General features: G+C 41.0%; 1 protein-coding gene across 1 annotated transcript in view; it reads left to right on the plus strand.

The window, feature by feature from the left end:
- The window catches only part of LOC126049327 (cytosolic phospholipase A2 epsilon-like), a 34,664-nt gene extending 13,178 nt beyond the window's left edge, over window positions 1-21,486 (plus strand). Inside the window, exons 3-20 of the mRNA XM_049825505.1 lie at window positions 2,769-2,905; window positions 6,119-6,250; window positions 7,344-7,384; window positions 7,834-7,876; window positions 8,599-8,662; window positions 9,230-9,390; window positions 9,662-9,754; window positions 10,178-10,215; window positions 10,870-11,005; window positions 12,476-12,612; window positions 13,094-13,316; window positions 13,880-13,994; window positions 14,534-14,671; window positions 17,760-17,867; window positions 18,891-19,085; window positions 19,514-19,680; window positions 20,869-21,055; window positions 21,278-21,486. Coding sequence (XP_049681462.1) covers window positions 2,769-2,905; window positions 6,119-6,250; window positions 7,344-7,384; window positions 7,834-7,876; window positions 8,599-8,662; window positions 9,230-9,390; window positions 9,662-9,754; window positions 10,178-10,215; window positions 10,870-11,005; window positions 12,476-12,612; window positions 13,094-13,316; window positions 13,880-13,994; window positions 14,534-14,671; window positions 17,760-17,867; window positions 18,891-19,085; window positions 19,514-19,680; window positions 20,869-21,055; window positions 21,278-21,486 — 2,324 coding nt within the window. The remainder of the gene's footprint in view (window positions 1-2,768; window positions 2,906-6,118; window positions 6,251-7,343; window positions 7,385-7,833; window positions 7,877-8,598; window positions 8,663-9,229; window positions 9,391-9,661; window positions 9,755-10,177; window positions 10,216-10,869; window positions 11,006-12,475; window positions 12,613-13,093; window positions 13,317-13,879; window positions 13,995-14,533; window positions 14,672-17,759; window positions 17,868-18,890; window positions 19,086-19,513; window positions 19,681-20,868; window positions 21,056-21,277) is intronic.
- Window positions 21,487-23,470: the final 1,984 nt, after the last annotated feature.

Consider the following 23,470-nt stretch of genomic DNA (forward strand, 5'->3'; position numbering starts at 1 on the left):
CACTTGTTCCTGTCCAGGGCTGGGAGCGTATGCAAAGACATCTCAGTGCTAAATTTCATCACCTCCATGTACTTTTAATATTGTGTATTTGGGATCTGGTCCAAAATTTATCTAAATCTGCGTTGTATGTATAAGTTATCAGATAAGTCCTGCAACATTATAGTTCTGGTGCATAATTTGTTATTCTTCATGCAGTGGCCTGGCTGTAATTGCTTATTTTCAGTTTCAAATATCTTTGTCTCTATCTGCATTCTTGTCTTGGGCTATGTTGAGGCTGAGGCCTCGCTGGTTGCTAACTGAGCTGGTGTTACATGGGGATCATCAGGTTGTGGGACTTTGTTTTTGCTCTTGTTAAGGGTGAACAGCCTTGCTAAAGACTGGACTAACTTCTTAAGTTGGCTATAGGTCTATGAATGAGAATGAAAGACTGAACAGAGGTCCCACCACAGCTCTATCTAGATACAGGATTATAAGTCACAAGATTAGACCTTCTTTGATACTCTGAAAATATAGAATGCCTGCCTTCTAAATCAGGATTCATAGCTAGTATGTACAACAAAGAGATATCCCAGACCATAAATGAACAAATTCCCTAAAACACACATATATCAGTAGTCCATAAGTGATGGATAGAGTTGCTGAAGAAAAATATATTCTCACTCTTACCTGTTTCTCTGACACCATCTGAAGAAGTAACTATGCAAAGTTAATATTGTCTTTTTCAACCGTTAAAAATCAATGGAAGAATTGTAGAAAATATTGTGTGGGAGAGAGCTAAAGAAACCATTTTATCACCTCCTTTACCAATAAATTGTTATGTACAGGTACATTGCACATATTCTGCATTTTAAAATTGCAGTAATAAGTCTAAAAATACCCTAATATTACTTACAAGAATTATAGACTTCTGCATTTGCGATGTTAAAATAATTTCTTCCCTGCTAGGGACAGTAAGGGGGAAGCTATCAAATGCATGCTGAAAAACTGGAAGTTGTTTCATGTTTAAACAGTTTCAGAAGCCTTGAAAGATAAATCATAAATCATACATAAGCTGATTGCACAAATTTCTTTAAGCAACACCTATTCATTGCCACATGGGTTACACCACAAGTTTAAAGAAAGTGTGGTATGAGAACCAAGAGACTGGTAGAGAAAGAATAACATAAGTACTGATAAGGCACTCTCTTCTTGTGGGTCATGTGGAAATATTATTAACAGTAGTTATTTTTTGTATAATGCTTTTAATCATGGGATGTCAAAGCAGATTATAAGAGAGGAAAGGATCGTTATCACTGTTTTATTGATGGGGAAATGCAGATAGAGAAGCAAGATAAATGTAAATGGAAGCAATTGCCCAGAGTGACTTAGCAACCTGGAGCAGAGCTGGGACTGGAGCCAACATGTCATGAGACCTTTTCCAGCAGGTTACCCACTTGATCATGCTGCCTCTCGGCCTGTATCCCCCAGTACCAAACTGCCTGTTATTACACCCAAGTCTGACCTGTTACTGTGATTACCAAAGAACTTCTTAGGGCTGGAGACAGTAGAGACACCTATAGTTGCCCAACAGATAAAAGAAATGTCCGTTGTCTAAAAATAAGTGCAAACAGTGTACAGGACTGAAGGACAGCAGATTTGCTCCAAATGGGAGGGCTGGAAAGGGTGAACGACAGTGTAGAGAGGGCGAGTCCCACCACTCTTCACTGTATTTTCAGGGTCTCAGCTTATTACCACAGGTTCATGAGGCATCAACTCTTCTATGCACTTAGGAGCAGATGCCCAGCACTGCTCCCTGCTAAGAAAACCAGCATCTTCTTAGCAGTACCAAAGAGAATCCTAACCACCAAATACTCTACATCCATCAGGTTAGCACACAAAAGGAAAGTTAGTTGCACAGACATATGAGTACCCAACCTGCCTCTCACCCAAAAACTCTGGCAATCCCCAAAAGACAACTTGTCAACACCCTGTGGCAATGCCCAGCATATGTGTGGTACCTCCCGGCCGGGAGTCGGTTTGTCCCAGCTGGGGGCAGTTCCTGGGAGCCCAACCCAAAGCAGCCCCCATGTATTATGAAGATTTAATGCCATACTTGTAGCTAACTGTGCAACCTTGTGTTACGTTAACAGCTTTCTCAGAAATTAGAAGTTTCTTCACTATCAAAGCTCAGTGTTTAAATCAGTAAGGTGAAAGTGCATTGCTATTTTTGCATATTTGTTGACAGTGAAGAGATGTGATTGCATGTTGGGTGAGACACTTGGCTCATTACATGGACTGGGCTACAGCTGTATGAGGGCAGCAGACCAGAAGGGGAAGATCCTTTGTACCCAGACCATCTTTAGCTCTTCTGTTCCCTCTCAAGAGCAAAGGACAAAGTTAGACCCCTGTCTAAATGCTCAAAGAGATAAATAAGTACCCTTTAAAAGTTCCCTTAAAATGTAAACCTTTTTCTTCCCCGTCTCAGAAATCTGTTGATTTGCAACAGGGGACATACCAATAATGGGTTTTGTTAAGTAAAACTAGCTCTGCATATTTTTTTCTTACCAGTTGTCTTTATTGCCATAGCTTTTTTGATTTTCCATTAATGACCAGAGCTCTGACCTGCAGGAGGGAACAAATAGTAGCGAGTGCTATTGAATAAGGACCTGTAAGAAAAGCAATAGAACAATATCTCCTTTTTGCAGCTTGCGGTCTATACAGTGCTATAAGGCTATGCTCCAAGATACTTATATTCATTTGTTATTTACAATATACCTTTTCAAATACAGTTAGTCAAACGGATTGCTATGTAAGCCTGTCTTTGCCCACTGCTTCCCCTGAGACTGTCCGGACCAAAACCGTCAGGAACTGCAAAGACCCAGTGTGGAATGAAACATTTTGCTTCAGGATCCAGAGCCAAGTAAAAGTAAGACGCAGAGTGCATTTGTTTTTCTTTTGGGGTGGGGATCTCATTGCGTGATTGATACGTAGGGTACCATAAAAATAAATGTGTGAGGGACTACAAGGATATGGGTAAGGGGATGTGGTATAGCATGCAGCAGCAAAATTAAATTTTGTTTTCTGATATATAAAAGATAGCCAAGATATTTCACAACTATTCATATAATGTTCTATCACTTTTCACTTTTTCATCTTTTTTTTTTAAATCACTGCTTTTCAAGAGTAAACGTGAAAATTTCAGAGTAAATTGAACAGCATAAAAGACATGTATGAGCTAAGTGGTGGAATCACTACCATGCTGTACTTTTTTAGTATTCCTTTGGAATAACCTGCAATAAAAAAAATTCACAAAACAACAGTTAAAGTTTGCAAAAGAATACCAGCTGAGCTTTTGCCATGATGATAAATGTTAGAGCTTAAGAAGATTTGCAAGTCCCACTATACACTCCCTCCAAAAGGCAGCATCAACTTCAGAGTCTAGGAGTCTACAAAGATCAATGATAGGCCAAGTAAGCCAAGGTTACTACACACCTGGGGCAATCAAACTCTGCTTTACAACTTGCACCCTTAATTTCCTAGTGCTGATGGCCTAGTGGGACAAGAACATTTCTGCCAAGTGCCAAATCAGCAGGCCAGTCCCCCGGCTCTCTTGAGCATCAATAAACTCCTCCAAAGGAGCATTCAGAATAGTTCAAAGTGTTGCTACACCACAGGGTCTCCAGTGAACAATCCCTCTTGCCTTTGTCTGCAAAAGTTGCCAATGATACAAGTTCTCAGGCTTCCTTCTGCAGAGTTAGGTGGTAATGGGTCATGTTTGGTATAGTTTTCAGCTTTAACATGCCTGTCCATCTGTGGCCTACATCCAGTCCTTTCCCTGCAGAGCTAAAAAAATTCCGGCTTCTTTCAAAACACTGGTGAGGCACAATTTCACTGAGCCCTGCAGGTTTATCAGGGAGGCGAAAGGCAAGGGACAAACATTGCAGCATGGAAACACCCACTGATCTGCAACTCTTGCACCAGAGCACCTGCTCCTTGCAATGGTTTGTGCCTGACAGGTCTTTCAAAACTGCAATACCACATGTAACAGCTGAAAAAAATGTCTTGGCCACAGGAAGCTGCTTGATCTAATCCTTCATGGAGTAGTATTTGGGAAGACCTTACATTTACTTTGCAGTAAGTTTGCAGCAGGAGACAAGAGATGTGGCATTAGCACAAATAATTTTCAGCATGTGACAAGAGCAGTGTGGCAGTGGTCGTTGTGGCTTCAGTGTGGGCTGCACAGAATGTGTCCTGGGGGTTTGGGACAACCAAAGCTCTCTGGCATGTCTGTCACTGCTGCCTTGTAGCTCTCTGGGCTCAACAGACTAGGTTAAGGCTCTCAGAGGTTTCTCTGCATACGCTGCAATTGCTCTTCTCATTACTCTCTGAGCAGAGCCAGAGTCTGCTGGTCTGGTTATTTTCTCCTTGCCTGTCTTGTGTATCGTTGAGGTATTCATTTTCCTAAATCATGGGAGCCAGAGCTCAGTAAAATCCTATAATACACTCTCACTATGGAGGAAAAAAACTTGTTTGGGTATATTGGGCTGGTTCCCATCAGGAAGGGGAGTGTTTACTGAAAGGCATCTGTTGATGAACATCTGATGAAGCACAGTGGGCGAGGAAGGGCTTCCTGGGCTGGTGCTGTGGGCAGCGCTTCCCCAGCTCCAGGGTGGCCACCCTGCCAGGAGCTGGTGGCACACAGCCCCCCCCCCCCCCCCAAGGGCTGGCTCTGCTTGGTGCCTGGCTTCCAGTGATGCTGCCCTCATATCCTCTGTCAGGAGCGGATAGAAACAATGAACTGCCCAGAGAGCCTCTGCTGCTTCCCACACAGCACCCCAGTGGTGCAGCTGGAGATCTCGCTTAGCCAGCCAGCCCGCCCCTGTGCATGCCCCTCCTGGCTAGCTGAGAGTACCTGAGGGACTTCAAATGAGTCGGCCACTAAGAAAATAAGTCAGCCATTTTAGCCAAATAAGGGCAGTCTGCTGCAGTATCACAGCTAGGAAATCTGACCTGCTCTTCAGTGGAAGCCTGCCTTCTACGAATGGCAAATAATTGCTTTTAAGCATATCCCCTCCATTGCCTCCCATAATCCTTTACAGGCTCTTTATGGCTGGCCTGTAAACCAATATATATTTGTATATTCAATCACTTATCAAATTTAGTTATGGACCTTCCTGTGATTCATTAAGAACTTATAAGGCAACAAAGCTCACATGCTCACTGTTTTTTGTACATGTGTTTGTGTGTCTGTAATAACGATCAAACCTCTTAGCAAGTGTCAGTTAAATCTGATAGATAAGTAAGAATCTCTGAGATAAGAGGTCCCTGTAATTGAGCATCTGAATATGTGGAGAGAGGCCTGAATTGTTTCCCCACTGAGAAAACAGCCATTAAAGTTAATTTGCTCAGCACTCTGGGAGGCACCTCTGAGCCAGCCCATGTGCAGCTACCAACCAGGCACAGCAGGGGCTGTTACCCCTTGTGTCCATCCAAACAGGCAGGTGACAGAGGAGGGAGAGGAGGAGATTTGTGCAGGGGAAGGAAGAAAGAGGAGATTGAGAGGTGTACGATATAATCTGATGGAAATTGGCTTTTTTTCTGGTGCTTTCTGTGCGTCTTGTCACCAATTTAACAAAAACATATCAGTTTCTGTAGTTTCTGTGGTAATTACCTCCATGTGATCTGTTTAATAATTTACAGGATATAATTATGCAGCCATGCAGTAGTTATAAGGTGCTTCATTAATGTATTTTAATCACTGCTTATATCCAAGGATTTATTTTCTTTCACCAATAGCAATAAAGTCCTGACTGCTAGATGGTTTCCTACAATTCAGGGAAAAGTGATGACCTCAAACCAAATCAGAGGTCAAGCATGTTTTTCAATATGGGAGCTACATATTCAATGATTCTACTAGCCTTTGTCATTTAAATTACTCTGGAGGGGAAATTGGCAACAAACCCAACTATGTTAGGTTCAGAACATCTTTCTTCAGCTCTGTGTTGATGAAAAGGTTTTGCATGCTCTCTCACTTCTCCCCATCCTTTCTCTGTCTTTCTTAACATGCTGAGCACATCTTCTTGTACCTCCATAAGGTCTCAAGATAGAGATGTTTCTAATCCTGTACCTCTGTTCACAGAATATTCTTGAGCTGAAAGTCTATGATGAAAATGCAGCCACTAAAGATGACCTCCTCTTCACGGTCCTTTTTGATGTTGCTAAAATTCATCTTGGAGAAATTGTTCACTTGACTTTTCAGCTAAATCCAAAGGTGAGGAATAAAACTGTCTTGGCCACAGGAAGGAAATACCTTTTTGATGTTGCCTCCTAAATAACTTTTTGTAAGCAGTTGTAGGCAGGAGGGTTTGTTTCCTATTGGTTTGTGCTTCATGTATCCTGTAAAATACCTTCCAAACCTTGCTCAGCAAAGTGGACAAGGTTTACCTCCCTACCTTGGACATAATCCTGAAGGTTTTTATTACCTCCTCAAAACTCAGACACCAGAGTTTCCTTTTCCCCCCTCTTTCTTGACTCTGTTGCTCAAATAGGTGTTTTTGGAGATAAAAGACTTAATCACCATTGCACACAGTTTCTCTGTTAGAATTTCTTTTTGTGGGACCAGCACTTATGAGTTTGGGCATATTCTGGCACAGATGTTGGAGTATTCACTTAAAAACTGATACCTTGTCCTGTAATTCTATGTATACCTGAATATAACACAAAGATCCATGCTGAGGTGCTAAAAACCATTGATGGTCAATTACTGTAACTTCTCATTACTTCAGTGTGCCTGAACGCATACATGATGACTTCAACATGGGATCTGGATGTCCCATTTAGATACTTTTACAGATTTGCTGTTTCACTGACTTTTCTTACAGGCTATATATTGGTATTCAGCTCTACGGTGATATCGGCAGGCAGTCTATATTAACTTGTCTAGTGACTGGTCAATGTATTGTCCATGTTACAGGAGTCCTTTTGATCAGAACTGAGAATGCCCTCTGCTATCCAACAGTTTCAGTCTCCTGATAAAGTTACCCAGAAAAAACAAGGCTTTAGATAGTTTTAAGCCAACAGTTATTGCAGGCTTAGGACTGGGGATTGCCTATGTGACCATTTTACTCTGCCTCACTACTGAATGGACAAATGCAGTCACCCTGGGGACTGATGGTTAATGAAAGAGGGAAAATACTTTCCAAAATCACTCCAACTCGATTGCTTTCACTCATCTGAGAGTACCCGAGAACAGGAAGGAGATTTGATTTTAAGAGCTGTTTCAGGAGCCAGAATAATCATTGACAACCATAGCTAGTGAGAAAGAAAATTAATTCAAATGCTTATAATGAATTAATCTTTTACAGACACAAGAGATGCTGGAGGTTGAGTTTGCATCAGAGAGCATGTGAGTAAAACCCGTACAGGACCAAACAACTGTCCTTTGCCAAAGCAGGCAGTCAAACACATGGTAGCATTTAGGATAATGTAGTTTAAAACGCTCAGCATCACAGCAACAGCTGGTGTTTATCTAGTCAGCTGCATATTGGCTAAAGCACTGTGTTCCTTATCTTACCAAGAATCATCCTGGATACTACTGTATCCCATTATTTGCTGGAAGAGGGAGAAGGATAATAAGAACTGCAGCCACTGTGCTTATTACTACTATTGTTTACCATTATCATTAAAAAAATAAGGAAGACATTTCAGATGTCTCCCAAAATGAGAAATCAGTGACATATTTGAGACTATGCTGGACAAGGCAACCTTTAAGGAAAGTGTTATTACTTGGTGTTCATTTAAGGATGTATTTAGGTCATATTAGTTCTGATTGCATTTTTTGTCCCTCTCTTCCAGTCCAGTCCCTCCTGAAAAGCTTGTCACTAATGGTGTATTAGTGGTAATTTTAAACTATTTTTCTTCCGTGTTTGTTTTCAACCTAGTGATGGGAGTGGTGAATCTGGCAGGTGCCCCAACAGCTCACTGCAGGCAGGGCTGAAGGGGAGGGAGGTGGGGGGTGGGACACTGGCAGCCATCCTGTTGTGCTGCTCCCTGTGCAAGGTTGTGTTAGGAAAGAGGAATGCAGCCATTGGGGATACCCAGAGCCCTGTTCACCACCACCAGCTGACAGCAAGCCTCTTGACAAAGCCTAAAGTGCTCTTTCATTGACTTACTGCCTCTGGGGACTTCTCTTGCGACCCCCTCATGGCCATCCTGTTTTCCCCACCTCCATAGGATGATATGGAAGTTGCTTTCTCGACTGCCCCTAACTCACTATTTAGAGGAGGGCTAAAGCAGGGCTGCAAGGACAGCCCTGTGATTTGGCTGGCCCATCAGTCTGCCCTTGGGAGGCCTCAGCACGCTCCCATTCCCTCCCCTGTTATTTCCCTTCCCAGCCCCAGCCCCATGGATGGACCACAGCACCACAGCCATTTTTCTTTCAGCTGAAACCTGGCACATCTTCAGTGTGCCAAGGTCTTTCTCTTATCAGCCTAACAAACACAGGGTGGACAGTTTTCCAGACCCCAGGGATCCAGGTGAGCAGAGACAGGTAGCAGTGAGGTGACTTAGATATGGCATGTTTTGTATACTTAATTCTCTCATTGTTCGTCCCTGCTACAGTCTCGTGAAATTTCCTGCTTGGAAGTCCTGGTGGACAAAAGACAGACGAAGAAAGAACTTTCAGGTTAGACTTTAAACTAGAAACAAAAAAATCTTATGCTATGGTAAACTGAAAATTTATCTTTTTTTTTTTTTTTTTTTTTGGTCATTTTCTTATCTGGTAATTTTCCGACCTTGTTCTTACGATTAGAGCACAGGAACTGGATGGTTAGGAGTATATACAGGATCATAGATCCAACAATTATAGTGTGTCTATGCTAACTAACTATAAAAACTAGATTTTGAAATCAAAGTGAATGATTAGAGTGATAATGAATCTTATTAGTGCTGTAAAATAGAAGTATATATTTCTATCTCAATAATTTACATTTTGCCCAATTTGCCGGTATGTCTGAGTTTTTAAAACAGCTACTGCTAGTTTATAAGCTCTTTGTTTTCTTTTCTTTTCTTTTCTTTTTTTTTTTCTTCTTCCTGTAATGGTCCATGGTTGCATAAATAGATCCTGGGACCTTTTAAGCATTGTTGAATTTTTTGCATAAAAAAATGGCAACTTCTGAATGACCATTTAGTGTTCTGTTTCTGAAATCATAGTTACTAACTTCTCTGTATGGTTTTCATTTTTTTCTTTTAGAAAAAGACTTCTTGTTTTCAGTGAAGGGATCCTACGAAGAGAGCCAGACCCTGTCGCTGGGCTCTTCCTGGCAAGCTGCAAAGCCCCTGGACTTCCATTACCTCAAGTACAGCCTGTCAGAGCTGCGCATGGCTCTAGCAGAGAAGCCTCATTTCTGCTCGGTATGTGATTATTAGCTTGAGTAAGCACAGTAAACTCATGGTTTTCCGTACCTGACTGAGGCAATTGGAAAGAATTTGTATTTTTATTTAAAAGCCATCTTTCATGATCTTCTGCTCTGGAAAAGCACTGTACCCCCTAAGACACCAGAATATTAGATGGCAACTTGGAAACTGCTGGACAGTGACCCCATTTGAAAAAAATAAGTTGGTGACAGTGCTTTTTTGTGGTATATACATTAAATATTTTTCTACATTATAATTTATTTTTCAGTGTATCTCAGGTGAAGAGAAAAAAGACTGCCATGCATCCCTCGCTATTCCTCTGGATTCACTTCCCTTCAAGGAGAAAGTAGCAGTAGCAAAGGTGATTGATACCAACTTTTTAGAATAAATGTGAAGCTATGGACCAAAGATCAATGGGCATGAGTTAATTAGATCAGTGTGAAGTAGGGGTTTAGATATATAACTTATAGGGCCCTTACATTCCTAATAGAGATAGTTACGGACCTGTGCATTTTCATATGAACCAAGCAGAACTAAAAACCACAGCCAAACATTTGGCAGACGGATTTCTGTAACGGACTGGGGGACTCATGCAGGTCAGAACAAATGCAAACTATGAGGCAAGATGCATCACACTGGCAGAGCTGGTGCTGGTTATTACTGTATGCTGCTCTTTGTATCTTTAGTATAAAACAATGTAAAGAAAGGAAAAAAAAGGGAAGGGAAAGGGTAAGGGGAAAGGGAAGGCAAGGGCCAGTGCTTATATTGTGTTTTTTTTTTCTAGGATGAAACAATCAGTTTACATGTAAAGTCAAATGACTGGTAAGAAATTCTGTCTTTAGGTTTTGTGGTTGTGAAAAAAAGATGCTGGCCAGCTTTTTTGCCTTCTTAGCTTTTTCTGTAACTAAGGGAGAAAATATTTAGTCAGTGATTATATTTACCCCTGTTTACCCCATGTTAGTTACCCATGTCCAGGAGCTGAACATTGTCAACTGTGCTGGGTGAAATTTCCTGTTATGCTACTATGCAGAAGTTCAGTTTGCATGGGGAGAATAATCTTTTCTGGCTGCAAAATCCATGGAGCTACAAGTTTAGAAAAATATGTATTTATACCTCACTTTCCTTACTTTTAAAGAATCCAGAGTATTTATAAAACCCAGAGGTCTTTAGGCAACAAACTCTAAATATTCCACTGTTTACAGTATCTGCATATGGATTGCAGTATTTATGTTAGACACTTCTTGAAAATCAATGTAGCAATAAAAAATATTTGGTTTTTTTCTGTAATATTTTACAACTTTTTAACTTTCTCAGCCTTTTCTCTACCTTGTCTATACTATCTGTGATGTGCTTTTGTGGGGCCACAATAGCAGTTTTTCTAAGCCTAATAGTAGAGTTTGTGACTTGTAAGCATGGGCCCAGACATTAATTGTAAGTGATCATGCACATTCTATTTAACCCTGGACTTTGTTTGAGGTTAAGAAACGTAGATGTTCGCTTGGATTTTGATCTGTGTATGGAGGAGAAAAATTTCCTGCAGAAACGGAGGAAGTTTGTGGCTTCTGCTCTGAAAAAAGCACTTCATTTAGAGCAAGACCTACAAGACCATGAGGTATGGGAAGCACCACAGAGACTGGACTGTGCTGTGTAACAGGAGTGTGTTATGATTGTAGCTGTTCGCATATTGTTCCTTAACCAGCCCTGATGTATCCAGTGCCCCATGTAAAGCATTGAGAAATGTTTAGATGAAACAATGTGAGAGCACGGATAGTATCAAACCCACTTGTTACACATTTGTTCAGAAAAGAGAATGCCATAAATCAGCATTTTTTCCCTGCCTTATTTCTTTTTCATCCATGAACTATAGACCTGGCTAGTCCTACTCTCTTAGCTCAGTCACCAGGGCCCCAGAAGGTATTTTATATTACCTGATTTTGGAGGGGGAAAACCTAACAGTTAAAGCGATATGTAACGCTGATGAGAATGTGTCCTATCACAGACTCTCTTCTCTGGTGCTCATCATCTCATCTGTATTGTCACTCTAACAGCACAAAGACATCCAACATCTTTCTCTCATCTGTTTGACTGAGTTAGGGTTTGTATTTATCCATGCCCATGCTGGCATGATGATGGTTGGTGCTTTAGGGACAGAACATGATCTGTGATCAGGCACTTCAGAAATGAAGAAGTTTTCATTTTGAGAGGGGTTTTTTCACCTGTGCCTTTCCCTTTGTCCAGGACAGCTGGACCAAAGGCATATTAAACGTTATGACAGAATGGCTTTGGATGCTACAAATGATGTCCCTGATCACAAAATTATCACATCAGTATACTGTTTCTCATTAACACACTAGTTTCAGTGGAAAAAAGCAGTTTCTTAAGTATAAGAAGTTTTTAGGGAAAGTACTTCTAACTACTAATTTCAGATTTTCCAACAAGAGACTGTTTTCTCACAGTCAGGTAAACCCGAATCAGAATACTTTGCTTTGACCTGAAATGCTTGGTTTGAATCAAGTCACTGCTGAGTATTTCCTTGATGCAATTGCCTGGAAATGTGTATGGGAAATGTCACTTGGCTCCTCTTCACTCAGTGGGTTTCTTGGAGGAATTTGTCTTCCTGTAACGCAGTTTAGATTTCCATGCAATTAGTCTTTGTGGTTCATCACTGCAATTATATATGCTAGGTACTTTATAGGAAATGTAATCTAGTCATTATACTTGACTTACAAGAGAGGATGAGCTCTGCTTGTTCTCAAAATAGAGCTCTCATGAGATGATGTTCTGCTAAGGAAAATGCACTCTAATATTGAAATGCCTTGAAACAAAAAGTTTTGCATGTCACAATTTAGAATCAAAATTGATTGATTTTGATTAAAAAAAGTGAAAATTAGCTAATTATCAAATCTTTCTTTTTTATTATTATTTTTCTGTGCAAAATCCCAGGTTTTCATCTTTTTCTCCCCTGCTTGTGGAAATGTTGACATTTCTTGTGAGACAGAAATGCTCCAATTCATTCAGCTCTGATCACATGTGCTGGTAAACTAAGTTGTTGCTTACCATTGCTGTGTTGATGTTTAAACAGATACCAGTTGTAGCAGTCATGACAACAGGAGGTGGCACCCGGGCACTGACATCTCTGTTAGGCAATCTGTTGGGTCTTCAGAAGCTGGATCTCTTAGATGCTATTTCATACATCACTGGATCATCTGGTTCAACATGGTAAGGAGATCCTGAACAAAGATATCATTCGTCACCTCTATAGTCTGCTGTGTGAGAGATTTATTCGCTTTGTTTTGGTAAAGGAAGGTGTACTACTTCAGTCTCAAGCTTTTTTATCGCTGCATTAGGAACACATAGCCTGAGCCAGCATATGACCTAGGCACTGCTTACAGGGAAGAACATTTTCTTTGACTCTTTGTTTCATCTCTAGGATCTTTCCTAGTGAGTGACCTTGGTGCAAATCACTGCCTTGTGCATAAATCTACATAGCATGGAGGGGCTTTTTGCAAGTCCTCAGGTTTCACTAGTGATTTGGGGGGTCCTCTAAATCAAAAAAATCTTTTCTTTTCAATAATGAACTCAGTCCAAAAGATGTTTTTAATGAACCTCAGCTAGTTCATTTGGTGTGGTCCTTAAATCCAAGTCTAAAATGTGAAAGCGCCTTAAGCATATGACAACATACTTCCTTTCTTTTCCCCAGGACCTTGTCACATTTGTATCAGAGTGCTGACTGGTCACGCAAGGATCTGTCCAGACCAATTGGTGAAGTCCGCAGGCATATGACCAAGTGCAAGCTAAGCTGCTTTTCCCTGGAGAGCTTTAAGTACTATGAGAAGGAGCTAAAACTGCGGAAGCGAGAGGGATACCAAATCTCTAGCATTGATTTCTGGGGACTTCTGCTGGAAAAAGCATTAAGTGATGGGGTAACATGTTTATGTTTTCCCTAATAGTTATTGAATACTGTTGCATGGAAAATGAAGCTCCAGGGACAGATGCTAGCCTGAGAGCATGCCAGCATTATCCAGCAAAGGATTTCTGCTGACTAACAAAGGGGGTTTGTCCCCACATATCTCTCAACACATAATTAGCAGCCCAAGGGGTATTCTGTAGAGCAGAAACCTGTCTCCTTCTACCAGTATGAGTATCTGAGCACCTAACAGCAGAGTCCTGCCCTTGGTTTCTTTTGCTCTGTTCCTCCCTGTGAGAAATTAAATAATCCTTGTAAAGTGGATGCGTTTACGGGGAAGAACAAGAAACCATTGTACCACAAAGTGTCCTGCTGCTCACCTGTAATTATGCTTATGTGGATGTGTAAATGTTTAGACTGCTCCTTGGTTAAAAAAATGTCTGGACACAACATGAGTGGAGAGAATAAGAAAATGAAGATGAGAACAGGTATTTGTTTTGCTGTAATCTTGCATGCCCATACACCATGCCAAGAAGGTCCCTTGGTTTTGCTCTTTCTCTGTTTCTGGTCAATTCGCAGAAAAACAACCACAAACTCTCAGATGAGCGACAGGCATTGAGTCAGGGTCAGAATCCCCTACCTATCTACATGATCCTCAACATCAAAGAAGACTACAGCCTTTCAGAGTTCAAAGGTGATGGCAAAACTGAGCTGTATCTAGACTCGGTTGGTGTTCAAATGATCTCTATTATCAGTTATTGCATGTCCTTCAACCCCTTGCACTGCTGAAGCATAACATTCATAAACAGTTCCTTTTCCTCCTTAACTTCCTCTTCCTTTTCCATTTCTAGACTTTGTGCCTAGGCTCTGAGAGGAACCCCTTTTTTATGGGGCAGGAGAAATCTGGGTGAGGTGCTTAAGGACAGCCAAGGTACTCACAAGCCTTAGCTCCACATGTGGGGAAAATTAGGCTGACTCCTTTTGGTATAAACTTCACTTATGTCCTATCTGGAGAGGCTTGTTGGAAAGTTCGGAATGGACAAGTTCAGGGAAACGTTACGAGTGGCTGAAGCTAGCTGAATGATAATAACTCCTTACCCTGAGGAAGGCCGCTCTGTGATCACCCTGCTGATAGGCTTTGTCCTGCAGCTGCTTCCTTGTCATTTCAGAGCCCTTCCTGCAGGGAGGTAGGGATAGGACTGAGATTTAAAAGTTCATTTTGTGCCTCTGCAGAATGGGTGGAGTTCACCCCTTATGAGGTTGGGTTCTTAAAATACGGTGCCTTCATTCGTGCAGAGGATTTTGGCAGCAAGTTCTTCATGGGTCGCCTGATGAAAAAGCTCCCCGAATCCCGCATCTGTTTCATGAAAGGTAATGTGCTCCATTGCAAAAATTTGAATTGCATAAAAATGTACTTTAATATAATATAGACTCTGCATATTGCAACCAGTGCCCTGCAACATGCAGGACTGAAGCAAAGTGTACAACATGTTTGTTCTCACCTCTGGCTGAATTCCTTAGACACTGGAGATGGGCTAAAAAATACAGGAAATTTCAAATAACACTATTCACTGTTGCTTTTGTCTTGAATGGTAACTCTCATGTCTGAAGTTTCAGGGCTGCTTAAAGAGGTTAGGTGTGTTTTGAACCAATCAGCAGCAGAGTTCCATGTGGAAAACCTTTGTATTTTGAAAATGGAATCTTAAAACCAAATTTGTCTATGAATGGCATGATTTTATAACAAAAAGCAATGTTGTTACTGAGTTATTTATAAAATATGGCAATTTTGAGTAGTTTTCTGAACTGTTACTGATATTTTTGCAAGTTTAATAGTATTCTAAATCCTTTGTAATTTTGCTAGCATGATTAAATCAGTGAGTTTTGCTATCCTTATTTCAGTAAAGTGGGTAGCTCCTAGTAATGCATGAAAGCTTCGCAGTTTTTATGCAATTCTTGTTTTAATTTTGCGTAATGATAGAATGCTCTACCATACCCCTTTGTATGCTGGTTCTCTGGCGTGAAGTTGTCTGCAGAAGAGTCCATCTGCTCTTAAATCCTGAACAACAGATGTGTTACATGTAAATAAGCACAACACACAACAGGACAGCAACAGCAAAGATACCAGTAAGAAGGGGTTTACTTAGGAACCGAAAAATCCATACAACCAGCCATACCATGTGGTATTCCTTATTTGGTAGGCAGAAAAGTTGCACACCTTGATGTACGATGCAGGAATCCAGAGTCATATTGGTTCAATCATGAGAAAATACCTGCACATGAGTAACAGAATATTATGCTTAGCCACACAGACACTAAATCTCAGAGCTTTAATAGCTATGCTTAGAGCTTTTAGTGATGTCATGAGTTAAGAAAAGAGATGTTGCAGGGAAAAGACTCAGAAGATAACACAGGATCGAAGAGTACAAATAGGTCTGAAAAGGGGAGGACAAATTCATGGAAGGTAGTCCCACTGATGGCTCAGAAACACAGTAGTTCAGATGCAGCCACCAGCACTAGAAGCGCTGAATCCAGAACCTTGAGATGCTGGAGAGTATACTGGAGAAGAGATCCCTTCATACTTTCAATTTTCTTGTATTCTTCTATTAAGCACTCTGTGCTGACTGTCAGAGGTAGGAGGTAGATTACAGAGTTAGGTGGGGCTACAGAGCCGCCTTCTGAGAACATTGTGCCTCCGTTGCAGTTTCACAATTCCAGTGGTGTAGTGTGTTCATACCCGAGGTGGCCAGGTAGCAAGGGCACCCAACACATCCAGTCTTGGCTGAACTCTGTGTTCTCAACCTCAGCACCTGAATTAGGCTGGTGACCCCACAGCCGTAGGTGTATCTTTAGAAAGGATAGAGTGGAGAGTTAAAGCGATGTTGCCATCTAGCGATAAAACATGTAATGCCCTCTTGAGTTGTGATTAAAATGTACTATTAGTTACAGCGTGATAGTTTAAGGATAAAAGCAAGGGGTCATTTGCAGGGAGAGGTAAAGCCTTTTATAAGAGCAATGGCTAGAGCTGGAAAGACTGGATGAGCTTATGGGGATACAAAAGACCGTCAGGTTTCCAGAAGAAAGGTTGGGGTGCATGAAAACTTGTCCGCTATTTTCTACTCTGTCAGCCTAGTAAAAGATACCATCTCTTCTCATAGTTCTTACTTCAGCAAATATAAGCACCATTAAAATTCAGTGCAAGAGGTTAGGGAAACATTGCTACATAATTATGACCAAGTTTTTAGGGGGACAACAGTGTTTGGAAGATATTAAAATGCACGAGCAGTGTGTAACTCCTGGGGCTATAGTGGAGCCAGAAGGGTTACAGAGTGAGAAGGCACCAAGTGAAGACAGGAGAAATGAGGAGTTGCCCTCTCACAGCAGGCCTGGACAGAAGCTTCTCAAGCTGCAGGGAGAAGAAGTTGTGTTGATGGAAACTGGCCGGTAATTATCTGCAAATGAAATCTGGTTGCCAGCTAAGCGTAGAGCCAGAAAGCCCCTATCTGATTTCTTAATTATGTATTCCTAACATTTCTCAAGCAAGTCCATTCTCAAAGGGACTTCCTGTGAAGCAGAAGACCCTTGGCATCTTGTCACACTCCACAAACAAGCCAGGTTTAAAAGAGAATTGTAGTTCTGTTGCTAATTTATGGAATACCTAATTATTGTATTGTGCAATTCAAATTATTGCATCCTTTATGATGTATGGCTTTTGCAAAGCTTTCACTGGTGGAGATTTTCAAGGCAAAGCTCAGCTGTGCCTTCTCTGGCAGAGTTCTTCTCATGGCCTGTGGCAGAGCTGTGGAGGAAGAAATACTTTTCAAGATCCAAGAGGCTTTTGGAGATTTCTGCACAGGGGAGGCATTTTTAGATGTTCTTTTAAGTGGGAGGGCAAAAGTGGAAGAAGGACTCTGGGGATGAGATAACAACGAGAGGGAGAGGAGGCTCACTCAGGAGAACTTGTGGCAAGAGAAATCTTACAAGGGACAGTGAAGATGTCTTGTTTTAGAGGACTGCTCTGCAGACTGTCTGGAATTGTGCTCTAACCACTTCAATCTTGTCTGTTCAGGAGCAGCCTCCAAACCTTTAACTAAATATACGGTTGTATATGACATACTTTTCAGACCAAACCCTTATTTTATGGGAAATGGTGTGGTTTTACTCTCTGATGACAGTTGCTTATAGGACAGAAAATGTTGGTTTGCAGTGTATTGGTGATAGCTGTATGTGACAACGAATTACAGTGGCTGAAGGCCTGGCATGATGTTTAAAACTGTTTAGGTTCCTCTTTGAGGGCAGAATGTCAGTTGCCACAAAAGAACTTCATACAGTTTTTGCTGAGAGTTTGGAAACCCTGAGGCTTTCGGATACCCTGTGCAAAGCTGAAAAGTTATTTTTTTAAAGGGATATTTTCCATTAAAATGTTTCCAAAGCAGTTTCCCTGTTCTTTACCATTGCACAGGCCTGTGGAGCAATGTTTTTTCCTACAACCTTTTGGATGCCTGTCAGTCGTCAGATCCTACAGAAAGGTCCTCACTGAGGTGTACCCAACACAGGACTGTTGATGTTGGTTGGTTACGTTTCTGTTTCTACTTTACCTGTTGTCTTATAAATCTTTAAATGAATGTTACGTTCAGATGCATATAGTGTGAAATCTTTGTGAAGGCTTTTTGAATCTTAAAACTGAGGCCAATGCTGCACTGTTGTGGGGTTTTTTTCCCCCTGAGATGTCATGTTGCCAGCAATATCTCATTAGCTTTCCTCTCTGAATTCATGCATAGCAACATTATTTGCATTAGTTTCCCTTGGACTGAATTTATGCAAGTGATGATTTGCCACCAAATATCAAACTACTGAAGTTCTTTAATAGATTGTTGCCAGGGGCCTTTCAGTTTTGTAACAAATATCTCAGTGCTGTGTTCCGTCTGCCTTGGCAGATGGTACTTTTTGTATGTTGTTGTTGAAGACATGGTTATATCAATTATGTGGAACTCCATTTCAATTTTCTTTGATCTTGTAAACCTGTGTTCTCTTTAGACGTGTTGGCTGTCCTTTCTTTGTTCAAATGTGGTTAGCAAGTTTGGTTTATGAGCTTTTCATTGCTTTCTCCATGGAAGTGTCGTAGAACCCTGAGCTCAATAAATGCTTGTGCTAGAAAGTCATTGGCCCCCTTTCCCAATCTCGTGAGGTGCCATTTAGCACAACCCTTTTTCTCTGCTCTTTTCTGTGTGTCTGAGTCTCCTGACAGCACTCTTTTTTTGCAAAGCTGGTTTGGACTAATTTTGAAAGAAACTGGTCCAGATTCTCAGCATACCCTGACCTTCACACAGGGAATCCACCTATGACTTCTGTCAAGCAGTAGATCACTTTTTCCAGCTTTAGGAAGTTTGTTGCCGCTCTGACTTTGTTTTTAATGGAATATGTTTTACTGAAGATTGATTTTCTTCTTGTTCCTACTTTGACATTGACTGTATGTTGCCATGTCTTATTAGGATCTTCTTTCCTCTAGGTAATATTAGATGCCTTTTGGTATTTTAACTATTGCAAAGAACTGTATCAAAACAAAAACTTGTTCATCTCCTCTACCCTTCAGAAGGAGATGAGCCTTCCTCACCAGCCAGGAGTAATGAGTTGGAGACTTACTTAGTCACCCCTGAATGTGGCATCATGGGCATCATTCGGCAGGTCCTGACTGAGCGGGTGATGGTTTCAAAGTTCTACAACTTCCTGAAGGGGTTCCAGGTGCACAATGAATACCTTCAGAGCACAAGCTTCTGTATGTGGAAAGGTAAACATCCCTGAATATTTTTTTTTTTTTTCTGCTTAGATGGTCAGTGTTTACATCAGTGAAGAGAAGGCAGAGGATGAACAGGGTTTATTTTTCACTCTGGAAACAAAAATTTCAAGATAACTAGTTAAATTTCATCCAGTCAAGTCATCTCCAAGAAGTCACTTGACTCCAGGGAATGGCAACTACTGCTCATTGGGGACAGAAGCAGAGCAGCATGAGATGTGAAGGAGCTCTGTCTTTTTACCTTGGACAGGTCTTTCTTTTCTGTGTCAAGGCTGAGCTTCTGTAGTGTAGCAGGGTCCTGGAAAGCAAAAGTAATGGGGAGACAAGAGGCTTTTTTTTTTTTTTTTCCTCCCTTATTAGCCAAACAACAGATATATTACTTCTTTAGTGAATCACTCATCATAACAAATACTTCCTTTTAGATACTGTACTAGAGAATTTCCCCAACCAGCTGACAGAAACGGCAGAGTTCATGTGCCTGGCAGACACGGCGGGATACATCGATATCAGCTACCCGCCGCTGATGAGGCCGGAGAGGAAAGTGGATGTTGTCCTACACTTAAACTATTCTTCTGGATCACAAACATCGGTGTGGTGACCACCCTCTCTTCTTTTATAACTGCTGTCTTTTAGCCATTTTAGCCCCCTTTAACTCCTAAGGAGTCAGAATAATTTATGTAGAAGAAACTGATTTTGGGAGAAAAAGATTCTTGGTGTACAGCTCCCATTTTGTAGATGCCTAGGTCTCTCAGTGATGCTGGTATACCATGGAAAATCCCCCAAGGAGAACAGAAGTAGTATCAGTTTCCTAAATCTTTTATTTTAATTAACCCTTTGATAGGTGAATGCTATCTTCTAGACCTGTGTGCTCCTGGGATCTTGATATGGCTATTGAGGCTACACTCTGTATGGAGTGTTTCTTTGGAACTAGTACCACCACTGATGAACTTGTTTTGTTTGTCTTGCGATATCTGTCTAAAGACATCCACATGCAGTTGAGTTAGAAGTAATTTGTCCAGTTGTCTTTAGAACAGTAACTGGATATTTTTTTATTGTTGTTCTAAACTGTGGAGAAAAATTGTCCTTTGATACCATATCTGCTGCTTCAAATATCAGCTAATAACCTGGTCTATAATTCCTGTTACTAGATATGGATAACACAGAAGTTCTTGAAGACTAAAATATTCATATGTGCCAACCAGATTCAGGAACAAAAATCCTATTTTCAGAAATTACTTTCACACCCACAAGATTAAATTAACATTTCAGTCAAGATGATGTTTGCTCCCAGATACCTACGTCACTTTTGACAACCGTCTTAAGGCATCTAAGACAGTTAGAGGTTTTTAAATGTTTCATGTATGAACAAAATGTTTGTACCTTTGCGAATTTGTATTTTAAAAACGTACCATTTCAGATTCCTGTCCATTCTGCTCATTTCAGGGTTTTCTCCAGTAAGGGGCATGTTTCTGTGTCCTAAGCAGTTAGGCCACCCTTGCCCACAGCCATGAACATCTTATTTATCTTGCAGATAAAGGCTGAGGAGGAGAAGGAAGTAAGACAACAATCAGGAGTGCAAGTTGGAGGCTGGGTCTTGAACTGTTGTTCTGTTAATAACTAGTACTTAATATCTCATGCAAGAGACAAAGGCTAGAAGAAATACTGACAGTGAATGCTGCTCCCAGGTGTTTGTGAAGGGCCTGTGATGGATGCATTGTGCATTAGGAAAAGTTGGGCAGTAGCAGAATTTCTGACCTTTTTTTCTGTCTGAATGCAGCCTTTGGAAGAAGCCTCCAAGTACTTCCTAAAGCAGGGAATCCCATTTCCCAAAGTCCACCTGAGTGAAGAAGAAAAGAAAAATCTAAAGGAGTGCTACATCTTCGAAGACACAGAGACCCCAGAGGCACCAACAGTGGTGTTTTTCCCGCTGGTGAATGACACCTTCAGAAAATACAAAGAGCCTGGTAAGCTGTGGGACAGAGATGGTCCTCTCGCCACCTGGTCACCCTTTGGCTGTGTCAGGATGGGAGACATGGTCAAGCATGGTCCCCTTCCTCCTCTGCTGTGGCTCCCATGGGAGAGGAATGTGGGTGTCAAGGTAGCGAGGAGCAACATTGTGCCCCAGCTGGAAAGTGGGACATGGGACCACATCTATACCCCATCGATGACCTTTCTTTATTTGTCAGGTGTGGAGCGCAGCCCTGCTGAGATGGCGCAGGGCAATGTGGACGTTTCCAGCATTTTTTCCCCATATTGCTTAAACAGCTTTACCTACACAGAGGAAGAGTTCGACAAGCTGGTAGATCTGACCAGCTACAACATTCAGAACAACAAACATCTGATCCTTCAGGCTTTGAATTCAGCCATAGAGCAGAAACGACAACAGAAAAAATAAACACTGTCCTGAGTTTCAGAAAGACACCATATAATTTTTTTTTTTCCCTGCAGAAGAATCAAGACCTGTTTGTGAATGAGCACAATGGTCTTGGGAAAGTGCAAAGACTTGTCACAGCCTGTGGTTCCTCTCCACCACGTGGTGACCCTAGATAAACCAATTGAACAAAATAATGGTTAGTCTCATGCTTTATGTTGGATTTCACTGCTGGTGAACATTTTTTTCATGTATATACGTGTATATGCAGTAAATCAAAGGTTAGGAAATACGGACGTTGTTGACAAGTTTTTTAAATGCATGAATGTGGGACAGCAATACAAATTCTTTAAAAATTTACTACACTAGTAGAAGGTATATGTGAAGTGAAGACAAATAAGCTACAGATATTTAATTTATTCCAAATCTAGTGCAACAGAAAAATATGTAATAAATATGGACAATTTCAAAGAAAAAGAGAAAACTCTATTTTCTTACAGTGTCAGCAAGAAATTTTATTAGAAATAACATGCAAAACTAAACATAAAAGATGCAGAAAATCTGAGATTTCACATGGAAAATACACATTTTCTATATTTCTGAATTTACAAGTTTTATTGTAATATTTAGGAATATTTTATTATTAGCAATATTTAGGTTTGGAATATCCCCTGGAAGTGACCGTTTCAAATGCTGTTGTGAGTCAGGATAGGCTCTTCTGGTGTTTGTAAGTACCTAACCTGGGGTTGTGCTTTTCACTGGACACTCATTGTATTTAGAGGATCCAGCTCAGCATCCACATCCCATTAATTTTAACAGGTTTAATAGTATTTCTTGTTATTATAGGATGGGATGCTGTGAGAATAAAAACATCAAAACCTGAAAGACATTCAGATTTTGTGGTAGGAAGGCATGCTAAGTGCTTTACACTGATATCCATGAGTAATTCATGGGTAATTGCATAACTTTGTCAGTCCCTGACTGTATACAAGCAACACAGGCTCTGTGCAACTACTATAAATAGTACAAGGCAATTTGTTCAAACTGCTTACTTTTGAGATGAAGATCAAAATAATTATTTGCTTTATGAAGGATTTTAATAATGCAAATACTCTGTAAATCTGTTTCATTACAACAAAGATACTAATCTAAAAAAAGATAATGCTTCAGTCAGTATCAGCTGCACTTAATTGCTTCAAATTTAAATGAAACACAGTGACTTGTCTGTGCTGAAGTAACATGCATTGGCAAACACAGAGCTATGAATAATGAATCATAGCTAAAATAGAAAATAAATCCTTAATTCAAAATGAAATATGAACCTCTAAAGGGCTGAAAATTTCTATTCCCTCTTGCTGTCATCATCTGTCTCTCTCTCTTCCTTCAAGCATTCCTTTATGCCTTGTTTTCCTCTAGCCTTTGTCTTTAGTCTCCCACATTCACCTCTGATGACCTTAGCCCCCTTAGGGATGGTGTGTCCTTGCCCCAGCTTCTTTTCAGGCCCTCACACCTCCATCCAATTTGCAGCCCTGGTTCAAACCTCCAGTGTGCTGAAATGGCTGTTTACTTGCTGGTGCTCATCAAGGGCTCCTCTCTTTGTAATCTCTGCTGCTGAGTCATGCAGTCCCTTTCGGCATTGCCTCTCCTCTGCCCCAGCTCTAACTCCCTCTTGGGCTTCCCTGTTGATCATTATGGCAAACCCATTTGGGGTGACACATGTGTTTGCTACTTCTCCCACCTGCCCATCTTCCAGCTGGGGTTTTGGGCATCTCCATGAGCTGCAAATGGAGTTCCCACCCCTGCCATCCAAGTCCTTTGATGACACCAAATTTCAAGAATCCTGCCTCTCTCTTTCCATCCCTGCCATTAACTATACCCCTTTTCTACTCTTGCTGTGTTTTTGTTTGTTGGTTTAACACAGGGAAGTCATTTATTCCCAGAGTGCCACTAGGGCATGCTCTGCTGTACCTGCCAGGGGCTGAGCCCATCGCACCTCCTGATAGTCTGG

The sequence above is a fragment of the Accipiter gentilis genome, chromosome 22 (genome assembly GCF_929443795.1).
Source record: "Accipiter gentilis chromosome 22, bAccGen1.1, whole genome shotgun sequence".
Lineage (NCBI taxonomy): Eukaryota > Metazoa > Chordata > Aves > Accipitriformes > Accipitridae > Astur > Astur gentilis.